The 24416-nt window shown below is 40.6% G+C and overlaps 1 protein-coding gene across 1 annotated transcript; it reads right to left on the bottom strand.

Annotated features, from left to right (window-relative positions):
• Nucleotides 1–4192: 4192 nt before the first annotated feature.
• Nucleotides 4193–19137, bottom strand: pprc1 (PPARG related coactivator 1). The gene is made up of 13 exons (XM_060925666.1): nucleotides 19054–19137; nucleotides 14944–15075; nucleotides 14652–14813; nucleotides 10169–11996; nucleotides 10019–10072; nucleotides 7384–7444; nucleotides 7058–7116; nucleotides 6245–6893; nucleotides 5925–6113; nucleotides 5585–5663; nucleotides 5390–5511; nucleotides 5106–5257; nucleotides 4193–4590 (listed from the first exon to the last, which is right to left on the bottom strand). The coding sequence occupies exons 1-13, from the start codon at nucleotides 19132–19134 to the stop codon at nucleotides 4490–4492; spliced, it is 3669 nt and encodes a 1222-aa protein (XP_060781649.1). The 5' UTR covers nucleotides 19135–19137; the 3' UTR covers nucleotides 4193–4489.
• Nucleotides 19138–24416: the final 5279 nt, after the last annotated feature.

Here is a 24416-nt window from a genome sequence, read left to right on the forward strand (position 1 = left end):
ATGTGTCAGCCCTGTGATGACCTGGCGACTTGTCCAGGGTGTACCCCGCCTTTCGCCCGTAGTCAGCTGGGATAGGCTCCAGCTTGCCTGCGACCCTGTAGAAGGATAAAGCGGCTAGAGATAATGAGATGAGATGAGTATCGAGTCAATAGGCTAAAATGCTACTGATTTTATGGGAGTTGAATTTTAACACTGATTTCCTCCCCCCTCATGTTTGGTTCTCATCATTTGACGACTAATGGTGTTAGCACTGTTCTCTAACCTGTGCGTTTGTCCACTAAGCCAACTGACCATTTACACTTGCATACACGTTACTAGGAACACTGTACTAATACTGGGTAGGGCCTCGCTTTGCTCTCAAAACAGCTTCAATGCTTTAATTCATTCCACAAAATTTCGGAAATGTTTCTTTGAGATTCTGGTTCATGTTGATATGATTGCAGCACTTTCATGCTCCGAATCTCCAGTTCTATCACATCCCGAAGGTTTTCTATCCAGTGGATTCCCACTGCTCTGGGTGGGTGGGGTGTGTTTTCACCACTTCAGATGGGTTAAATGCAGAGGACGAATTTCACTGTGCTTGAGTGTGCATGTGGCAAATAAAGGCTTCTTCGTCTTCTGATCTGGTGACTGGGAAGGCCACTGAAGAACATTAAACTCATTTTCATGTTCAAGAAATCAGTTTGAGACGATTTTTGCTTTGTGACATGATGCATTATCATGCTGGGAGTAGCCGAAGGTGGTAAATTATGGCCTTGAAGGGATGCACATGATCAGCAGTAATAAATAGGTTGTGGCATTCAACTGATGATTGATTGGTATTAATGATCCTAAAGTGTGCCAAGAAAACATTCCTCACACCACTTCCACCAGCTTGTACTGTTGACCCAAGGCAGGTTAGGTCCATAGATTCATGCTGTTGGATCATGGATTTGGCTGTTGCTGCCAAATTGTGACCCTACCATCTGTGTCCCTCAGCAGAAATCGAGATTCGTATGATCAGGCTATGTTTTACTAGCCTGGGCCCGCCCATCCTAAGCGTGACGCAACACGAGGGCCTGTTGCTCGCAGAGCTTTGAAGTCGCGTTAGCCAGACTAATGTTTTAATAGCCTTTAGCTATCCAGTTTTGGTGAGCCTGTGCCCACTGGAGCCTCAGCTTTCTGTTCTTGGCTGACAGAAATGAAACCTGAGATGGTCTAATGATGTGGCCCATCTGTCTTAAGGTTCAAGGTGTGCACCGAGATGCTTTTCTGCTCACCACAATTGTACAGAGTGGTTGTCTGAGTTACTTGTAGCCTTTCTGTCAGCACAAATCAGTCTACCTTCTCCATTGACCTCTCTCATCAATAAGTTGTTTCCATTTGCATAGCTGCTCTTCACTGGAAGTTTTTTCTTTATTGCACCATTCTGGGGAAATTCTAGAGACAGTTATGCATGGAAATCCCAGGAGATCAGCAGTTACAGGAAAACTCAAACAAGCCCATCTGGCACCAACTGAGACCCCTTTTTTCCCTCCCCCCTTCTGATGGCTGATTTGAACATTACCCAAAGCTGCTGGTCCATATCTGCGTGATTTTTATGCACTGCTGCTACATGACTACCTGATTAGATATTGAATGAATGAGTATATGTACAGCTGTTCCTAATAAAGTGCTCAGTGAATGTGTATTCACTATAAACAATTCAGCTTCCACAGATTTGCTACTGCAAGAATGATCAAGATTGCCTGTTTTTCTTTATGCCAAGGAGCTCCAATATGTTTTTCGTCTCATCATCACTACCAGTGGTGTAAGCATTGCAGTTATCTAGCATGACATACATTTCTATTTATTTTAGTTTTACTGCAAGTTTTTACTCAAGTACAGAAACCAGGTGAATCTGGCTGCCTTTGCCAGGAAGCTACAAGTAAGTCATGGTTGGATCATGGAGCAGAACAACAATCCAAAACCTAAATGGTTCTACACAAAAATGGTTCAATACTCTGATTAAAGCCTTTGACATGGCCATCCCACACCCCTGACAAGTGCTGTGAGCTGGAGAGGACGACAGATGTGGAAAAATTTACTTTGAGGAGTCTCAAATACAGTGGTGCCCACTCACACCTGATTGTCATCCCATTGATTGAAAACACCTGACTCTAATTTCATCTTCAAAAAAACTGCTAATCCTAGAGGTTCACATACTTTTGCCACTCAAGAATATGCAATATTGGATCATTTTCCTCAATAAATAAATGACCAAATATAATATTTTTTGTCTCATTTGTTTAACTAGGCTCTCTTTATCTACTTTTAGGACTTGTGTGAAAATCTGATGATGTTTTAGGTCATATTTATGCAGAAATATAGAAAATTCTAAAGGGTTCACAAACTTTCAAGCACCACTGTACATTGCTCTGTATTCTCCAATCATAAAGCATTATAGGAGATTTAGTGCTGTTATGTTGGCAAAGGGAGATTGTACTAAATTTCAATGCATTAAATTACTAATTACCAAGTTATTTTGTTAGAATAAAATTACTTAAATTAAAAGGTTATACTTTATAACAACCTTTTTTTTTTTTTACCCTGTCAGTAAGTATGGAGATGATGGTATATGATAAATGCACTGTATTTGAAGGGTAAAAAGCACAGTCCACAAATAGTTACACCATAGGCTACGTTCACACAGTAGGCAAAAGTGGCCCAAGTCTGAGCTTTTTCATCAAACGTGACAGATTTGTTGCTTCCATGGCTGTGTGAACACACTGTTCTAAGTGAAGTTGAACTATACATGGAGATTCCTTTTAAAATATATTTAGCGACCATCAGGCACCTTGCATCTCATTTGCAGTTTTATTAGGTACATCTAGATATATGCAATTTGTCGTTCTAAACTTATTTCTCATAAAAATGTGTTAAACTTCTAACATTATACATATGAAGAAAGAAATCTCCTTGAACTGAACTATAGTGTGTACACATCAGCATAGAGTTACTGTCTCCAAAATATTGCTCTTTTGCTGCAGTTATTTGGGTTATTAGTTCTCTATTAGCTGGACAGTGGAATCGGGTGGGATGGAATAAAGAATACAATGAAATGTGAAGCACTGTGACTTTTTAGAACCGATTTTCCTCTTCCTTACATTCTCATGGAAATCCATCACTGTCAAAATTTCACCTTCACAGCATGTAATCTCACTAAAAATCAGGTGGCTGCTGCACTGCCCTTGACTTTACTGGCTGGTTTTGTTAGTCAAACATTACAAACGTTCAGGGTGCGATTTGTCAAAAAACCAGAAGGGGGGATGGTTTTTTTTTTTTTATCATGAAACGTCACAAAATTAAGGTAACAACAGGCTAACAGCTCAATAACATCCAATGATATCAAATGAATAACACTAAATGAAAACGAACACTAAACCAGAGATAGTAAATTCATCTTCCTATCTCTCTGACTAAATACACGAACACTAACACAACAAAGTTCGCATTGTTTGTCGCGTTGCTGTGATGTTTCTCTCCCTCCGGATTAAATGGACAGTGACTTGAAAATCACTAAAATACATGAATACTAAATGAACAGTTTGCTCTGATGGCGCAGTTCACATTGTGCGCAGCTTTCCGATTTAAACTGTTTTTTTCTCATCCTTATACTTCCTGTTTCATGGACTGTAACGGATTTGCTTATTTAGTAATTTTAATACAGAATTTACTTTGAAATTATAATCAGACACTCCAACGTCCCCCCTAAAAAAAAAAAAAAAAATCGGCCGTGAAAAAGGCGGCATCCGCCAAAAGGCGCGCTGTTTGCATCCCTGCATAGAATGCAAAGATATTGTTATTATCTACAATGTATCTATTTGCTGGGGACGTTCGTGAACATCAAAGCTGCCACTTCGGGTCATTTTGAAAGTGAGTGCAATGTAGACCATAGAAAACTGTGTCACAACATGCCTGTCATGTCAACTTTTTTTTTGGTTTGTTTGTTTTATTGACGGGGTTGTCCCCGAGGATTTTTTTTCAGCAGAGATAAAAACCAGAGGGGGGGATGATCCCCCCCAGCAAATCGCACCCAGCAAACGTTTCTCACACAACACAAGCTTTGGATAGTAAAATGCAAAACCACTAATTAATAAAGCACATGCAAGTTCTTGTATAGGTTTATTTGGATCGAGTTACATTTTCAGCAATATAAATTCATCCCCTTATCCTGTTCAATTTATTTCTTAAAATGTATCCAACATTTTTAGTTAAACATTTAAATAGTAATTTAAAAAAATCTGCCCTTGACTTTGAAATATATAGTTTATGTTATTCAATTTTTTTCCTCTTTTAATTTTTCATACAAATCTTCACTTCAATAGAAGGTGTAAGCTTGCAGAAGAAAAAAAACCACACACACGAAAAAAGATAATTACGTTAAACTAAATGGCAGCACTTGGAAGGTTTGTGCATAACACTGAGGTAATACATGATACGATTCCCATCTTCCATTTTTCCTCAAGTGTTACCTTCTCAAGTTTCTCTGAGCTTGCTTCAGTAAAGTGTCAAAGTCTAATGCATGAACCCTGCTTTTCGAAGGGGCTGGATCAAAGTCACGATTTGAATCTGGAAGAAAACAGATCAGCATATTAGTAAGGAATTTGCTGGAACATAAATGAAGACTTGTGTTCTTTTCACCTACAAGGTTTAAGTAGCATAAGCTTAATTCTGGAAACAAAGTAAGAGATGTCATTCTTGTACAAGAGTCATAATAGGCAATGTAATTGGTATAGCTCAAAATAAAACCACCACCACCACCAAAAAAAAAAAAAAAACCTAACAACCCATTATTTGGATTGTGTAAACAGAAGGTTTACAAGGGTTGAAATCCACCAACAAACAGATCAACTCAGAACTTTTCATACACCTTTATTGTGAAAAAGACGGAGATGGCCTATTTCAGTGCTCAGATTAGCAAGATCATTATTCTTCATGCCTTTACAAATTATCCTTATCTATTCCCCAGTGGAATATTTTTGACCTGTAATCTAGGACCAAATTCAATTAATCTAGGATCAAGTGCTTACAAATTAATTTCATTTCACGTCAATAATAGTATTGTAAAGAAACAAAAACCTCACCCAGATCAGCATAACTCGTCCTACAAAACTGTCTCCTGCCTCCAAAGCACATGTCGAATTGAAGTTCATTTGGCTGCCGCAGCTTGCTTCCATTCTCAATAGCATTAAATGCATCCTTCGTGTTGTAGTATGTGACAAAGCCATAGTTGTCTCTACAAGGAAAAGGTTATTTATTACAATCCCTGACAGTTGACGAGACAAAAAAATAATTTTCATTTACTATTTTATTTACATAAGTACTTGTCAGCAATCATCAGGGAACATAAATGGTCATTTTGCCTCACCCATGCTCTCTAAAGTGTACAGTGCAATCCTCAATCTCCCCAAAGTATGAGAAGCGCTCCCTCAGCTCGTTACGGGTCATGCTTCCATGAATGCGACCAACATAAACTATTCTACGCTCCTCCTGAAAAAAAATAAAAATTAAAGATTCCACAGGTTGTTCAGTATCAATTATATTTACTTCCTGTTATACTCACAATAGCTTTCTCTTTGCGTCTTCTGACTTCCTCATTATGATGTTTTAAATCATAGGAGTAGTTAGATCTCTGATTAGGGCTAGAAGAGAAAAGATGATAGAATATATTCTGAATTCAAATCATAAGCTTAACACATTTTGGATATTTTAAGCGAATGTAAGCTGCTATTTATGTAGTATTAAAAATGCAAAAATTAAACTACAAAGTGCATGCTATAAGTACACAATATTATGTTGTTTATTGCACTCACTTTTTTGGTTGTTACAAATTAAATTTTTTGGCAGGTGGCACAAATTATACAATTTAGGAAGAAAACCATACAATGCACAACAATTCTCACCTGCGACGAGCGTCCCAGTGGTGAGACCTGTAAGAGGGAGACCGGGAATGTGATCGAGACCGGGAACGGCTACGGCTCCAAGAATCAGAGCTGGAGCTGGAATACGAGTATCTGCGCTGGCGACGAGATGGTGAATGGGAAGAGGTGCGGTATCTTGAAGGAGATCTGGATGTGCTGCGAGATCTATATCTATGCAAAGAAAAACTACAGAGTTCAAAATGAAGCAATAATGCGTGCAAAGGAGATATCGGTAGCTTAAAGTCATAATTCCAATCATTAATATAAACAGACAAACAAACAGATGATGCAATACAGCTAACCTTTTCCTGGGTGGTGAGCGTGATCTAGATGATTCAGAACTGCTTGATGTGGAGCCAGACCTGCTAGGTAACCTGGTTCTGTATTTTCTCTGTGTACGGCCTCTTTTCTGGCAGCACGGGCTGGGGGAACGTTTGGAATATCCCTGAAATCTTTCAGAATCCAGTCGATCTGGAGAAGCATCTGGAGTCACAATGCCTGTGGTGGTCAGGGCCTGCCTCTCAGACTGACTCCCACATACAAGGGGCAGAGATTTTACATTTTCCTGAACGCTTTCTTTAGTGGTGGTGTTTGAAGGGAGTTTAGCTCCAGTCTCTGCAGATGCCTTGCTGTTTGTAGAGGGCAACTCAACAGATTTTATGTTGCTCGGTTGTTGCTTGGCAGATTGGAGATTGCCCAGCTCATTCTGGGAAGGTTCCTTTGAAAACACACAGTAATCATGGTCTTGAGAAAAAGGCTGGATCTGTCCAAGAGTAATAGAAATTTGGGGCTTGTATTGGAGTTTGCTGGCAGGCAAACGCAGTGGCTCTATTTGAATTGCCTTAGTTGGAGCTGATTTAGGCATTTCTGACTTGGTTGGTTTTCCTAATAATGCAACTGGTGCCAAGGGTTTCCACATCTGATGAGGAGGTGTGGCTGGTGGAGTAAGGCCTATACAGCAAGCAAGAGGAGGGGGGATTAAAGATAGATGCACATGAATGAATGAATAAATGAATGAATGAATGAATGAATGAATGAATGAAACAACAACTTGAAAGCTTTTTAAGGTTAATGTTTCTGTTAGAGAATTGACCAGGTCGTTGATGCTTATTTACCTGCTGTGCTGCCCAGATCAGGACTGCAAGCTTTTTTGACTGCTACTTGCTGCTCCACACTGCAAAGACAACAGGCATGCTATCGCAATGAGGTTCAAAACTCAATGACATGAAACGAGAGGCCATTCTTAATTAAATTGTAGACTGTCTCAGTGGATGCACTGAATTTTCAAATGTTATCCACTTTTGTAGTCCAGAGCCATTTTGGCTGTTCTTGGTAAAACTAAACGCAACCATGCACACACAAACAGAGAAGGTTTGGTGTGGGAGCAGCGTTAGGGCTGTAGGGTAACTCGTGCCTCTGTCCACATCTGCACCATACTCACCTGGAGTTTCCTACAGCAGCTGCTCTACCACAGACATCTGGCACATTCTGCTCCTCTTTGGCTGGAAAGGAAATGGAAGGTAGTAAATGTCAAGGGTCAGAGCAGGGTTTCCAGTCCTTTCCCTCATGTTACATTCATGTCACATGTAGGGGCTTGCCATGAATGTTTCCTTCAGGTTCATTATACTGCCAGGTAAAATGTGCTTCTATATAACATCTTGACTCAGAAGACAATAGTATTGTACTGTATCCTGGCAAGCAAGCACACATGTGGATCTCAATGTGCTGACACATTCCCCTAGACAAAGACACAGCTCATTCAGAGTGAAACTGGATTTGCAAACAGTGCAAAATTCCAGCAGCACGGTGAACATGAGTTCACAGCAGCTGTTCCAGCCATACAGGGGGTTCTCCTAGGGGCACAACCCTTCTCCAAAACTACATGACGTCCTCTTTCAGAATGGCAAAATGTAGCTCCTCTACATGCAAGAAGTTTCCTCATTCACTTGCAGTACCAGTGAAACGTTTGGACACACCTTCTAATTCAGTGTTTTTTCTTTATTTTTATTCATTAAAAGACATTTAATGTCTTAAAGTAATGATGGACGTCATTTCTCTTTACTGAATTGAGCAAGTAAACGGTGTAAACGAAGTAAACGGTGGCTACTTTGAAGCATCTAAAAAATATAAAACATTGTTTTTAACACTTTATTTACCACATAATTCCATACAAATTCCAGATGTTATTTCATAGTTTTGAAGTCTTCCCAGATAGCAAAAATCAGTTGAATCAACATTGAAATAGCGTTTGGCAGAAAACATTGAAATAATGTTGAAATGATATTGAAAGTGTCCCCTTGAATTTGGGTTGAATCAACGTTGAATTTTCAACCCTATCAGCATTGAATCAATAGTGATTCAACCATCATCTAAATAGAAACTTACATTTAAATTTCTGTTGATTTCATGTTGAAATAATATACTGAATCAATGGTGATTCAACCATCATCTAAATGGAAATCGACATGTCATGACACTGAATCGATCTCTGTTTGACCATTATCTAAAAGGTACATATGCTAATAGAGTATAATTACTTTTATTATTCATTCAGAGTTACTTCATGGGTGTCTATCAGCCTACACAGACAGATCAAACACTGCATACAACCACATACATTCATACATACATATTTGTCAATTACTGAATGAAATAACAGAAGAGGGATTGTTTGTTATTGTTGTTTTATTGTGTCAGTAACAACAGAAAAAAAAAAGACTTCAATCCTGAAGTGGAGGCTGTGGGAGAAGCAGAGGCAACATTTATGTCAGTGCTCATGATAGAACGTTTTGCAGACAACAAATACTACAAATCACCTCTTACTTTTACAAAACAGCAATTTAGGAATATCAAGTTCACTTACATCTAGTTCCTTTTCTTTCCCCCGACACGCTAAGGGGCGTACCGACGCCAATTTTTCACCAATTCGCTGAAGGCCTGCTGGGTAAGCCGCCGGTCCTAGCCATTTCTAGCATAGCAGACCTGCCTCACCTTATGAAAATCATGATAATACAGGTCAGGTTAATTGTCACAGAGGGCTTTTATAGCTACCATTTCACTACTACAAAGCGTATACACTTAACCACTATTTTTAACCACACTTACCACAAAGAGGAGAACTGGCCAGTGTTGTTGAAGCAAATTTCTTCAGTCGCAAGCACGGACAGTCTATGATCGCAAGTCTCGTCGTCAACGGAGCTCGAGCTCTTCTGAAAGTTCTTCTGAGAGACGGTTACTTGGACCATTCCAAATAGCGGCCGGTACGGTAGAAAACGGAGAAGTTTTTCTGTTCGTTTTTTCCTTACATGTTGCACACACAAGATTTGCACATAACCATAAATAATAATCTATTCTTCATAGTTCCTTGTGCTCTATTAAAATTCTAAATTAAATAAATGAAATTCAATGAAATATAGGAAACCCCCCTCCCACAAAATGGTCTCACCCAGAGTGCACCCCAGGCTCCCGTCCAGTGGTGCAATGTATGATGATGACAAAATCAACATATATTCAACATTGATCAAATGTTTCCTTCAACCATTACATTGATTCGAACACATTTTTTAAACTTTTTATTTTATCAGTGGTTGATTAATGGTTGATCCACCATCAGTGTTCAACTATAACTGTAAATCAACCATCTTGACCAAATATCAACATTGAAATAACATCATTTGCTATCTGGGTTCAGTATTGTTCTACAATGTAGAAAATAGTCAAAATGAAGAAAAACTGATGAATGAGTAGGTTTGTCCAAACTTTTGGTTGCAATGAGAAATATCTATATTTGACCATTCTGAGCAACTCATTTACATACAGCACACTGTGAGACATAGTAGTTTGAAGAAAAAGTACATATGTGCTGGCCAACGATACCTTAAGTTTCAGACAAGGTATCCGCAGATTATACGATGTTAAATGTTATAACCTCAATCAACAGCTGAGAATGTTTTTACAATCAAGATAGCCATCATGCCATAAATGGAAATAAGCATAGCCAAAAGTGAGGGAGTCATTGGTATGCATTAAAATTTAACATGCCAATAGTATACAACATGATCAAGGCCATCACTTACTCTGAGTCTCTTCAAACCACTCTAAAAGGCTGGTGAGGTCAGAAGCCTCAATACCTGTATAAAACAAAGACCATAGTGTTGTCCAGTCTATGCTGCAATAAGGAAAATATCATCATTACTGATCACTTGTTTTACTCTAACTATGCTTACCAATTTCACTGGTGAAGGACTCTATAAGCTCTGCAGTATGGTTCTTAGCTTTAGGTACTGCAGCAGAAGCCATCCTCATTTGCTCTGACAACTTCATAATTCTGGCCTGAATTGGAGCGGATGAGAAAGGCTGAAGAGCTATGGGTGCAATGTGACGTTGGGAGCTGACAGCAGGCTTGGCAGCACTGGCTGACTGAGCAGGCTTTGCTGGTTGAGGCACAGAAACTTTCACCGTTTGCTCAGCTACACTTGTAGCACTAAGATGATTAGAAGCAACCTTTGAGGGATCAATTTTTGTAGTGATTGTGGTGATTTCAGGCACAACCTGAGCTTGGGAGACTTCCTGATCCTTAGAGGGGGCTGATAATTGGCTCACTGTGACCTGAGAAGAAGCAGAGGGGGTATTTTGTAAACATTTTGCCTGCTCAGCTGCAAGGAGATTCTGAGCTTCTCTAACTGTAGTGGCCATTGGTAGTGATGGAGCAATTTCAGCTGATGCCTGCTTAGCAGCCTGAGATACCTTGTTGGGAATAGTGTTCTCTTGCATATTGGTTTGAACAAGTGGTTTCTGAGAATTAGGCTGTGTGGAGGAGCTTGGATGTGTGGCTAAATTTTCTGCAGGTTTTGTGGGAGCTGGAGAAACTGGCTTGCAGGACACAGGTTTTTTAGAGGCAGCCAACATTGATGCTGGTGGAACCAGCAAAGCCTGAGGAGTCGGGGGTGCTCCAGGGCCTCTTGGCTGCCAGGCAGGCATGATTTCAGGGACATCCTTTTTCACAGGAGCGGAGGCTGCACGACGTGGGTCTTTAGGGATGGGGTTAGGCAGGCAGGGGATTGGAGGAAGTTCCTTGGGTGCTTCAGGTAAAGTAGGCCATTTAGTGCTGTTATCACCCACCTTCTCCAGAGGAGCTGGTTTTTTCTGCTGGCGAAGACGACGGTACTCTTGTAAACTGAGTGATTTTTGCTTGGGTTCACTTGGCTGGCTGACTCCAGGCTGCTGCTCTGAAAGCACAACAATTTCTCTACATTTGTCACCAAGTAATTCACCAGGTGTGGCTTTTTCCTCAGGCACATTCAAGTGTTTTGAGTTCATGACCTCTGTACAGATTTGACTTGATGGTAGATTTGCTGTGGTGGATATGGTGGAGGAAGGAATTTCCTTAGGCACCAATTCCTCAGTTGTCTTCATCTCTGAAGATTTAACTTGATGCGTCTTCTCATCTACAGTAAGCTCAGGTGCAAACGTGACCTTTTTCCTCCTCTTTTGTTCTTCCTTACTCGGTTCCTCAACGGCCTCATTAGAGGACACGCTCCTTAACAATCTTCCTTCGGCAGGTTTGGGTTCTTCTTTCCGTTTCTTTTTCTTGTTTGAATGCTTTTTTTCAGGTAACTCTTTCTTAGGCTGTTTAATTTTCACATTTTCCAGTTTGCTGTCCCTGACTGGTGAAACCTTAGAGAAAGCTACCTCTGATGTAGCGTCTTCATGTTTACACATAACCTTTTCTGGAACACTCTGTTCATCTTCTAAACTATCCAGAGATAGAGGAAAACTCAGGTCTTGGATAGCAAGAATGGGTTCTCCATGTTCTCCTTTATCCATCACCTCCAAAATCATTCCTCCTTCAGGCAGGAGCTGCTCCTCCCCCTCTACACACAAAATCATGGCATACGGGTGCATGTGCTTGACCAAATCACTGAGAGTAACAGACAAAGTCTCCCCATCCTGCTCCAGGGATATGGGAAGACACCAGTCCAATTCCGACGATACATCCAAATCCTGTATAAGTTCAGAAAAACTAGCAGCACCATCTTCACCACAATCAAGTCTCTGTAGGGACCAAACACATACAAAATACATCTTAACATTTGAAACAAGGTACAGTAATCATCACACGTTATATAGTGGAATGATAAGAAAAAAAGTTAGTGACATGTTTAGATCACTTCAAAATATTAGACTGATGTACCTTCCCAGGAAATTCCCTTGAATTACACATGCCCCTTTTCCACCAAAGCAGTTTCAGGGCTGGTTCGGGGCCAGTGCTTAGTTTGGAACCGGGTTTTCTGTTTCCACTGACAAAGAACTGGCTCTGGGGCCAGAAAAACCGGTTCCAGGCTAGCACCAACTCTCTGCTGGGCCAGAGGAAAGAACCGCTTACGTCAGCGGGGGGGGAGTTGTTAAGACCAACAACAATAACAAGACCGTGAAAGGTCGCCATTTTTAAGCGACGAGAAGCCGCAGCTGTACAAACGCGAAGTCGTCCATTATTATTATTGTTGTTGTTGCTACTGCTGCTGCTTCTGTGTTGTTTTTGCTTCGATATTCGCGCCAAGGTTTATGCAAACGTAGCGACGTAACTGACGTATACAGTGACGTAATAACGTATACAGCGACGTAACTGACATATACAGCGACGTAATGACGTAGCTCCGCGAGCTATGGAAAAGCAAACTGGTTCTCAGCTGGCTCGCAAGTTGAACGAGTTGTGAACCAGCACCAGCACTGGCTCCGAACCAGCCCTGGAACTGATTTGGTGGAAAAGGGGTAACATAGACCCACTCTCTGGTGGAGTGCAGGAGAAGTTCAAGAATTTCATTAGCTACAGGAAATAAAATGAAAATCACTTATAGGGAAGAAAATTGGAGAGTCAGCAGCCACACGTCAAGAAAATTACAACAGACAGTAAATGCGAGTCCACAAACACTTGATCTGAAGCCACTCTGATGAAATAGTATACAAGAGCACTCTGAGAGCACAATATCCCCCGCTGGCAACTATGCCATAACTTTGGTAAAATGTGACTGAATTGAACGAAATTGCAATGGCGTAGTACCGACATATAACAAAGAATCCTGTCAAGTTTCGTGAAATTCCTCCAAAAATTGTGAGAACAGTTGATTTCAGAAGGTGAGTACCTTTCCCGGGATGGACGAACGGACATCGACATGACATAATCCCTGTTTGGGCCTTTCAGCCAGTGGGGGATAAAAATTGTGAGGGAAGTTGATTTCAGAAAGCAAGCACACCTTGATGAAATTGCCAAAGTACAAGTTTGCTAATAATCAAGGGCATAACTCTGGTAAAATTTGCCCAAATTAAACAAAATTTCAATATGTGTATCACTGTCATATAACAAAGCCTTTTTGCCAAGTTTGGTGAAATTCTTCTGCAAATTGTGAGAAGAGTTGATTTCAGAAGAGCGTACACCCTCATGAAATTGTCAAAGTACAAGTTATTTAATCAAGGGTCAAAACTATAGTAAAATTTTCACTAACGAAATTAAATCCCAATATGTGTATTACCGTTATATAATACCACCTTTTGCCAAGCTTTGAGAAATTCGTCCAAAAATTGTGAGAGGAGTTGATTTCAGAAAGCAAGCACACGTTCATGAAATTGTGAAAGTACAAGGTTGTTAATCAAGGGCCACAACTCTGGTAAAATGCGACCGAATTGAAAAAAATAACAATATGCATACTACTGACATATAACAATGCCTTTTGCCAAGTTTCGTGAAATTCTTCCAAAAATTGAGAGGAGTTGATTTCAGAAAGAAAACACACTCTTATGAACTTGCCAAAGTATAATTTTGTTAAGGCCACACCAATTTAATAAGTTGGTTCTCGGATTTTTTAGGAAAAATATGAAGCGAGCGGGTGAAAAAAAAAATGCTCTGATGGTAAAATTAGCCATGGAAATAGACCAAACAATACAGGCAAACCAGTAAACAGAATTTCAACACACCTGTCAAAGATTTTATGCTTCTGTTCGCTGAATATCCTAACAATCACAAACACAGGCTTTGCAGGAGTCCCCTCCACAGGCATGTTTCTTCCACAAGTCTTTATCGAAAGTGAAAGAGGCAATTTGATTGGTTTTCGACATCACGTCACCTCATGTCATGTGACCTTTTCCGTTGGCGGGAGTTTGATTTCGATTTTTTTTATTTTGCATTTTCTTCAAGCGGTGATTCCGAGAACCAACTAATTGAATTGGTGTGGCCTAATCAAGGGCTGTAAGTCTGGTAAGATGTGACCGAATTTAATGAAATTACCATATGCGTACTACTGACATATAACAATGCCTCATGTCAAGTTTCATGAAATTCCTCCAAAAACTGTGAGAGGAGTTGATTTCAGAAGGTGAGCACCCTTCTCGGGATGGACAGATGGACAGACGGACATTGCAACAACATAATCCCCCTTCGGGCCTTTTGGCCAGTGGGGGATAATAAAAACCTTTAGTTTGTGACTTCAATGCAGTGGTATACTTCCAACAACAAATGACACAAATTTCTTTAGGAAAATAGAGGAACTGAGCCAAAATGTTAATCGTGTCTAACTGCCATTGCTGTTGCTCTTGATTTGATCAGTTTCTTATATAAATGCTTGAGTTCTTTTTGAGAACAGACAGTGGAGTGTTTGGCAGTGCTTATTTTTCTTTGTTGTTTGAGGCTGAGAAGGGAAAGAGCTGCATACTCACAGGCGAGTGTTCATGGTCTTTCTGCCCTTTCAGGCCTTGCAAAAGCTCCATGTCAGGTAGAGTGTCAAAAGGAGACAGATTTTCATCATCTACATTGTCAAGTATTTCAGTGAGAGCTGTGAGCAGTGTTGCTTCACTTTCTTCATTAACACCACTTTTAACCTAAAAAAGATAAAAGTATTTCGCTTAAATCTACCAGAGTAAAAATCATAAAAACATTTTCCGTGATTCAAACCAGAGAATGAAGTGTGTTACCAATCCCCCCCGTATATGTAATAAAACATGGCTTTACCTCTCCGTTTGTAGAGTCTTCAAAGATTGACAGAATGGATGGATCCAAGCAGCCATGCAAGGCTTCAAGCGCATCTCCAGTGTCCAGATTATTGTGCTGTAGACTGCACAGACCCTCCTGTAGTATTTCCGACTGTGGAGAAAAACCAAACCTTGCTGTAAGAAACACTTTCAACTAAATAATGATAACCAATAGTAAAAAAAAAAACAATGTGGAGATGCTAAATTTTCACTTGTCAGTTGCTAATTGTGCCATTTCTGGAAGCATAGAGGGAAAAACAATGTGTTCAGGCTCAATTTGTCATTTACATTTCAGTTCTGTTAATGTTTGCTCTTAACATAAGGCTGCAACAAGAGGCAGAATGGCAATTTACAACACGTGAATAACCAGCTGTGTAATTAAACATGAATAACCACCTGCGTAATTATTCACATCTGTAAAGTGCCTTTCCATCTAATGTACATTACACACATGCTGGAGCCATCTGTGTTATAGTGAAGAAATGTATATGTATTTTCCATGAAACATTATTTAAAAAATGCAACCAAATGTAATTCCAACATAATTTGTGACTAAACTTTTTTTTAAATCATGCTTTAAGATTTTCAACCGAACTTTCTCTGTCAACAAGGTATGCCAAACAATCCACTGTAATAAAGATTCTTAAGAAGGAACCATTTTAACTGTATATTTTCAGCACTTCTGTTCAGAATGAGCCTATAGTTGGTGGCTGTGACTGTCATTTAAAGAAGAAGTCTTTGTCACATACACTCAAGCACAGTGAAATTCCTCCTCTGCATTTGACCCATCTGAAGCAGCGAAAACACACACACACACACACACACACACACACACACACACACACAGAGCAGCTATACTACAGTACCTGGGGATACTACAGTACCTGGGGAGCAGTTGGGGATTAAGTACCTTGCTCAAGTGATACAGAGAGAGGGAAAGTACTGTTCATTCACACCCTGCACACATTTTTCTGCCAGTCCAGGGAATCGAGCCGGCAACCCTTTGGGCCCAAGGCCACTTCTCTAACCTATGGGCCACGGTTGCCCCATCCCCTCTGTGGACTTCAATTATTATGTGGCTAAAACTCAAGTTGAGAGATTTATGCTAATTTGGCTCTCTCTCTCTCTCTCTGTATATATATATATATATATATATATATATATATATATATATATATATATATATATATGAGTGATTCCACGCTTATGGGTACTGAAATGGGGACATGAACTTATTTTTAAAAATTCACCTAAAACCATTTCTTTTTTTACCATCAGGTCACAAAACATGTAATCTTTAATGAATGATATGTTAAAAGATAACTTTAATTTTCTGAGATGTAATAAAAACATATTTATATGCCAAAGTCAAGCCTATGAGTTCCAAAATGATGTCTGTTACATTACTTCTGTTACGATTGTCCATCTCGCGTCTGTTACAAATTAATTACAATCTAGCTATATACCATATTAATCTTATTGAAAGAATGTGTATGTTTATTCTACTACACGTTTATTAATTATATTTGCTAAAACATCACCTTCCTATGTTTCAAAAAGTAATTCTACATCGTTAAAATTGAGAATATATATGTCCACAACACTTCTGTTACGTTCTGACTTTGGCATATAAATGTTTTTATTACATCTCAGAAAATTAAAGTTATCTTTTAACATATCATTCATTAAAGATTACATGTTTTGTGACCTGATGGTAAAAAAAGAAATGGTTTTAGGTGAATTTTTAAAAATAAGTTCATGTCCCCATTTCAGTACCCATAAGCGTGGAATCACTCATATATATATATATATATATATATATATATATATATATATATATATATTGGAGCGGCACGGTGGTGTAGTGGTTAGCGCTGTCGCCTCACAGCAAGAAGGTCCGGGTTCGAGCCCCGTGGCCGGCGAGGGCCTTTCTGTGTGGAGTTTGCATGTTCTCCCCGTGTCCGCGTGGGTTTCCTCCGGGTGCTCCGGTTTCCCCCACAGTCCAAAGACATGCAGGTTAGGTTAACTGGTGACTCTAAATTGACCGTAGGTGTGAATGTGAGTGTGAATGGTTGTCTGTGTCTATGTGTCAGCCCTGTGATGACCTGGCGACTTGTCCAGGGTGTACCCCGCCTTTCGCCCGTAGTCAGCTGGGATAGGCTCCAGCTTGCCTGCGACCCTGTAGAACAGGATAAAGCGGCTAGAGATAATGAGATGAGACTGAGATATATTTATTTTAAGATTTTGGGCCAAAAAGTCTCACATAGTATTCCAAGCATTGTGACTGACTTGGTGTTCAATGCTCAACACTTTGAAGCACACCAACATGGGAGAGGAAAAAGATAGCCTGTTCTTGTTTACTTTCAAGTACCAGCTACTGATGGGGGGGCCGCGACCCAATCACTGGAGGTTTGCAACGGTTTTGATTTCACTACTAGTTACTGTATTTTGTTTTTTATTTTATTTTACATTTTTCTAACACTATTCTCAGAGGAGTTTTACTGATCGGCAAAGACGATTTATGTATCTTATTTTATACTTTTTAACATTTTTTGTGCTGAAGATTATTACAGTTAATAACAGTAACATGAAACCTTGGAGGCTGGGTGCTTTTTTCCTTAATTAGTTCTTATTTTCCATCATGCCTTGCACAGACACACTGAACTAAAGTGTTTTATTGTTCTTTGTAACCTTTGTACACATGCTACAGAACGAAAGAAAAAGAAAAACCATGCGTTCATGGAACATGTGGTCGCCTCAGCAGTGACGTAACTTCTACTTCCGGATATTGTTGCACTCCGGCAGCCATAACAACGCGAGATTTCGTTCGAGATTTATTTGACAATGTCAGCGGACAGATTTTATTGGCTTGTAACAGGACACGGGTTCTGAGCCGGGCGTTGTAGTTTTTCCCCAAATATACAGGCAAAATTCTTGATCTGATTTATATATAAGAAAACTCCTGACATAAATACAGGCCGTACTTTGGCATATAGCGCCAGACACTATTAATCCATGCCTTACACAGGGCACTTATAAAGGACCAGGAAACATTTAGGATTCGAACACACACACACACACACGCGTTGCAGTGCAACAAACACACTCCGTTAGGTTTACTCCCATAACGGTTTACTGCTTATGCAAACAACATCAATCCACTTAATCACCACGACCCGGTGTACTGGAATATTGCACATGCTTGGTAGAAATATATAAACAAACAAACTAATTAAACCCAAACAAATTAACTTGTTGCACCACCATGTTCATGAAGCACCAAATGAACATTTATAAGAGCCTGTCACAACAAGCATTTTGTCAGTCCTCTTTGAAAAGTAGAGCATGGAAAAAAAATAAATGCATAATAAATTCTATGCACTATAATTTTGAATAAATGCTGTCTATTGGAAAATAAAATACTCCACATGTGTGTGCTTCGTCCTACGATACACGTGGGGCGTTTGGAGGAAAGCATGTGAAACCATAAATTTTAAGACAAGACTCCAAAAGAACATACAAATGAAAGAAAAACTGACTATCTGACTTGTCTAGAATGAATGGAAGCGCACACTTTTGGTGCAAGACTATGACTGGCCTGTGCACTCGAGCTGGGCACGTTTACACATTACTAATCCAAACACAGTGAGCCACAAGTCTGCACTCCTGACCAATACTGTATGAAAAACAGAATTAAATCATGTCTGGGCAACCTCGAATATAACCAATAAATAACCTGATTGGGGTGAAAAGATTGTGCATGGTGATATCTATACCCAACAGCCACAGCCCACTGTTGTTAGTGTGCACTGAACAAACTGTTAGAACAGACTCCTTTATAAATCCTGTCAACCAAGTTTTGGATGGAAGTATATTAAAAAATCATCTCTACAATCGTACAAACCATTCGATCATATAGTCAACACCGCGAATCTAATTTACCTAAAGGCCATCTGGCCATAACAACCCACGTGTCATCTCTCCAGCAGATCCACAGCTGTAATTCAAAATGTAACCAAAGCGAAAAATGACAACAGCTCAAAGTTTTTCATAGAAGTAAACATAAAGTAAATAATATAAATAATCCTACCTCGTCAAGAATCATTGATGAAAAATACTCTAGTTTACAGGCTGTTAACATCTCCTCACCGGTTCCCCAGCGGGCCGCCATCTTAACTCCACTCTGTGAAAAAAAAAAGTGACTCGTGCCGCCGGTCCGGACACGTGGTGCTGGTGCTGTTCCCGGCAAAACGACTCACACGAGTTCTAACTCCGCCCCTAAACTGCTGCGTTTTAAAAGTCGCCTTGGGAATTTAAAGAGACAGTCCAAAATATTTTCAAAATAAGTTTTCTCAGTGCAGAGAGGGGACAGCGGTTACGATGTTCTGTTCAAATATCCGAGGGCTAATATTAATCAAGTTTTAAGGAACAGTTTGACTAAAAGGCGTTAATCTGTTCAGACATGTTTAATACTATGATGTTAATGTTGTTAAACAGTTTACAGAGGTGTAGCTGGGGGGGTCCTGGGGTGCCCGTGACACCCCACCCCCGTCGGACCATACATTTTTTCAATAGCTGCATAAGAATATTAGAAAAGCGCCCACTGAAATTTTTCTAACATTTTTTTTAAACTAGATTGTCACCTGGGGCGGCATGGTGGTGGATTGGTTAGCGCTGTCGCCTCACAGCAAGAAGGTCCGGGTTCGAGCCCCGTGGCCGGCGAGGGCCTTTCTGTGCGGAGTTTGCATGTTCTCCCCGTGTCCGCGTGGGTTTCCTCCGGGTGCTCCGGTTTCCCCCACAGTCCAAAGACATGCAGGTTAGGTTAACTGGTGACTCTAAATTGACCGTAGGTGTGAATGTGAGTGTGAATGGTTGTCTGTGTCTATGTGTCAGCCCTGTGATGACCTGGCGACTTGTCCAGGGTGTACCCCGCCTCTCGCCCGTAGTCAGCTGGGATAGGCTCCAGCTTGCCTGCGACCCTGTAGAACAGGATAAAGCGGCTACAGATAATGAGATGAGATGAGAAGTTTTCTCAGTGCAGAGAGGGGACAGCGGTTACGATGTTCTGTTCAAATATCCGAGGGCTAATATTAATCAAGTTTAAAGGAACAGTTTGACTAAAAGGCGTTAATCTGTTCAGACATGTTTATTGCTGCGTTCATGTGCTATGGGAAGATGATATTTTCCAGTTGGGAAGTGGTATTTACCAGTGTGTTGTGTTCACATGCTTTTGTTGTTGTTGACAAATTAAAGATGGTGGACCAGATTCAAGTTAGCAATAGTTAGTTAGCTATCGTTAGCAATAGCGTCTGCTCTGGATAGGTAAAAACAAACCATAACAACACATTTTTAAAGGAAACGGATTTCTAACGTATTATATTACACTTGTTAATGACGCAACATTGCATAGACACCAAAAACTACCCACTAGTACTAGTAAAAAAAAACTTTAGTAGCATACAATGCTTAGCATTCAAGTGTCTTGTACCGCTCGCTGCCATGTTGAAAAGGTTAAAGTTCATCTCATCTCGGCAACTCGTGTAGCAAAATTTTCTACGAGTTGCCCAGTGAAAAATACCACAAGAGGGGGCGTTCATGTGTGCTTTCCATGTCGGCGTTTGGTATTTACCATAATTCCCATAGCACATGAACGCAGCATAATACTATGATGTTAATGTTGTTAAACAGTTTACAGAGGTGTAGCTGGGGGGGGTCCTGGGGTGCCCGTGACACCCCACCCCCGTTGGACCATACATTTTTTCAAAAGCTGCATAAGAATATTAGAAAAGCGCCCACTGAAATTTTTCTAACTTTTTTTTAAACTAGATTGTCACCTGGGGCGGCACGGTGGTGGAGTGGTTAGCGCTGTCGCCTCACAGCAAGAAGGTCCGGGTTCGAGCCCCGTGGCCGGCGAGGGCCTTTCTGTGCAGAGTTTGCATGTTCTCCCCGTGTCCGCGTGGGTTTCCTCCAGGTGCTCCGGTTTCCCCCACAGTCCAAAGACATGCAGGTTAGGTTAACTGGTGACTCTAAATTGACCGTAGGTGTGAATGTGAGTGTGAATGGTTGTCTGTGTCTATGTGTCAGCCCTGTGATGACCTGGCGACTTGTCCAGGGTGTACCCCGCCTTTCGCCCGTAGTCAGCTGGGATAGGCTCCAGCTTGCCTGCGACCATGTAGAACAGGATAAAGCGGCTACAGATAATGAGATGAGATGAGATTGTCACCTCAGCCCATGGGTGCAGATCCCGGGGGGACGGGGGGGACATGAACCCCCCCAATTTCTGAAAAACATGAATTGTCCCCCCCCAATAAAAATCCCCTAAATTATTCAAAATTGTACAAACAAATGTATTTTCAGACAAATGATTCCCTGTGCAGTACTTTTTGAATGATGTGGCGAGCCTCTACGAAGTTGTGATTTATGGTTGCATGGTACGTGTTGCATACGGGCAAAAAAAAATCACTTTTGTGTCCCCCCCAATCCTGACATCGGATCTGCACCCCTGCCTCAGCCTCATTAGGATTTCTATAACCTTGTATCGACTTCCTGTGGTTTGGGTGCAAAAACCAAGTTTTGCGCAAGCGCAACACGATCGCACTAGAAAGCATGGTCAAGCTGCCAGTATAGCTGCAGTCTTTTTAGTTGCGAATTACGAGTATTTCCTTGTGTTAATAATTCGCCATGTCAAAACAAGTGAAACTTTCCTCCTTCTTTTGACGTGAACAGGGGTAAGCAATTTATTATGTATTTTTTCCATCAAAGTTGCATTTTGTAGCTTTGAAGCTAAGTTTTAGTGCGCCGTTTCTAGAACACAACATCAATAAAACATGGAAGAAACAGCAATAATGGAAGAGCCGGTTTCTAAGCTGCCTAAAACTAGCAATGGTAATTATTTTTTGTAACATATTTTTCATATTCTAGTACTAAGTCAATTTTTTTTTTATGATAAAACAGACTCAAAACAAGGTGCATCATCGCTTTCGGCAGACCAAGAAACACCAGCCCAAGCGGCAGTTGCCGGTGAGTGAGCTTGGTTTGCTTATGCTATGGTTGCTGTTGTTTGGTTTGATAGAATTAGCCCAAAACATTAGTACAGTCAGTAAGCTCAACCATTCTTTTTGGTCAGTGTAGGCTTTCTTGATTTGCCAGATGAAATAATCTTTTTGGCCGATGAGCAGTAAGACAACAAGAATAGAGAGATCTGCATCGGTTGACTAGGGTAAGATGTCGAGCCGCTATCCATACACTGCCGGATAAAGCTGATTTGGCCTAATCATTGTCCAGCATCTCAACAGCTCGCAACATGAGATGAAAGAATGATGCAAAGACCGCATTATTTTCTCAAATGTATTCAATGTATTTTTTCTTTTACAAACCTGCGGATATGTACTCAGGCTGCCAGTCAGTGTGTGGACACCCCCCCCCCCACCCCCCTTTGAAAAATCCTAGCTACGCCCCTGGTTTAGCATTATGTAAGCTTGCTTGCTTGCTTCAAAAGACATGATTTGGCTCAGAAATTTTATTTAAATTTATTTCAGTAAGTTGAACACTAAGGACAGCCGGGTGGTGCAGTGGTTTGCACTGTTGGCTCATAGAAGGCAAGTTCTTGGTTTGAACCTGTTGAGTTTCCTCCCTCAGTACAGGAATCCCAAGTCAGTTCAATTGACTTCTCTAAATTGCCCCAGGTGTGAATGGCTGTCAGTTTCTTTGTTAAACTGGCATCCTGTTAGCAGGGACGGGCTTCACCTCATCCATAACTCATCCATCCATTATTTGTAGCCACTTATCCTGTTCTACAGGGTTGCAGGCAAGCTGGAGCCTATCCCAGCTGACTATGGGCGAGAGGTGGGGAACACCCAGGACAAGTCACCAGGTCATCGCAGGGCTGACACATAGACACAAACAACCATTCACACTCACATTCACACCTATGGTCAAGTTAGAGCCACCAATTAACATAACCTGTATGTCTTTGGACTGTGGGGGAAACTGGAGCACCCGGAGGAAACCCACACAGACACAGAGAGAGCATGCCAACTCCACACAGAAAGGCCCTCGTCAGCCGCTGGGCTCAAACCCAGGACCTTCTTGCTGTGAGGCGACAGTGCTAACCACTACACCACTGTGCACCCCCCATAACCCATAATGGAGAAACATTACATTACATTACATTACAGTATAGAAAATGAATCAATGAAAGTCGAACACAATTGCTGAAGGCAAGGCTTATTTCTTGTTAAAAGATATATTGTGTTTGTCTCCTTGACACTAGTGATGGGGCAATGAAGCTTCGAATCCAAATGAGTAAAGGTTAATTACTTGCAGCTTTGTTTAACACAGTGCACACTAGTGCCCCCATCGTTAAAAAAATAGCAGAGGCCAATACACATGGCCTAATTCAGATTTTTGTGAGATATTTGGCTGAAAATAAAAGTACATAGGCATACTATATAGATACTGAAAATGAAAGCACATATTCATGATATCTATCTATCTATCTATCTATCTATCTATCTATCTATCTATCTATCTATCTATCTATCTATCTATCTATCTATCCATCCAGTGGTGCTTGAAAGTTTGTGAACCCTTTAGAATTTTCTATATTTCTGCATAAATATGACCTAAAACATGACCAGATTTTCACACAAGTCCTAAAAGTAGATAAAGAGAACCCAGTTAAACAAATGAGACAAAAATATTATACTTGGTCATTTATTTAGTGAGGAAAATGATCCAATATTACATATCTGTGAGTGGCAAAAGTATGTGAACCTTTGCTTTCAGTATCTGGTGTGACCCCCTTGTGCAGCAATAACTACAACTAAACGTTTCCGGTAACTGTTGATCAGTCCTGCACACCAGCTTGGAGGAATTTTAGCCCATTCCTCCAAACAAAACAGCTTCAACTCTGGGATGTTGGTGGGTTTCCTCAGATAAACTGCTCGCTTCAGGTCCTTCCACAGCATTTCGATTGGATTAAGGTCAGGACTTTGACTTGGCCATTCCAAAACATTAACTTTATTCTTCTTTAACCATTCTTTGGTAGAAGGACTTGTGTGCTTAGGGTCATTGTCTTGCTGCATGACCCACCTTCTCTTGAGATTCAGTTCATGGACAGATGTCCTGACATTTTCCTTTAGAATTTGCAGGTATAATTCAGAATTAATTGCTCCATCAATGATGGCAAGCCGTCCTGGCTCAGATGCAGCAAAAGAGGCCCAAACCATGATACTACCACCACCATGTTTCACAGATGGGATAAGGTTCTTATGCTGGAATGCAGTGTTTTCCTTTCTCCAAACATAATGCTTCTCATTTAAACCAAAATTCTATTTTGGTCTCATCCATCTACAGAACAGTTTTCCAATAGCCTTCTGGCTTGTCCACATGAGCTTTAGGAAACTGCAGATGAGCAGGAATGTTCTTTTTGGAGAGCAGTGGCTTTCTCCT

This window comes from Neoarius graeffei, chromosome 7 (genome assembly GCF_027579695.1).
Source record: "Neoarius graeffei isolate fNeoGra1 chromosome 7, fNeoGra1.pri, whole genome shotgun sequence".
NCBI classification, from domain to species: Eukaryota; Metazoa; Chordata; class Actinopteri; order Siluriformes; family Ariidae; genus Neoarius; species Neoarius graeffei.

What these genes read in the sequence shown, in the direction of transcription:
- pprc1 (XM_060925666.1), bottom strand. Translation starts at nt 19,134, where the DNA reads ATGGCGGCCCGCTGGGGAACCGGTGAGGAGATGTTAACAGCCTGTAAA. An exon ending in GCTGCTGTAGGAAACTCCAG is followed by an intron (nt 7,117 to 7,383) that starts GTGAGTATGGTG and finishes TTGTCTTTGCAG; the next exon opens with TGTGGAGCAGCAAGTAGCAG. An exon ending in GTACACTTTAGAGAGCATGG is followed by an intron (nt 5,258 to 5,389) that starts GTGAGGCAAAAT and finishes TTTTCCTTGTAG; the next exon opens with AGACAACTATGGCTTTGTCA.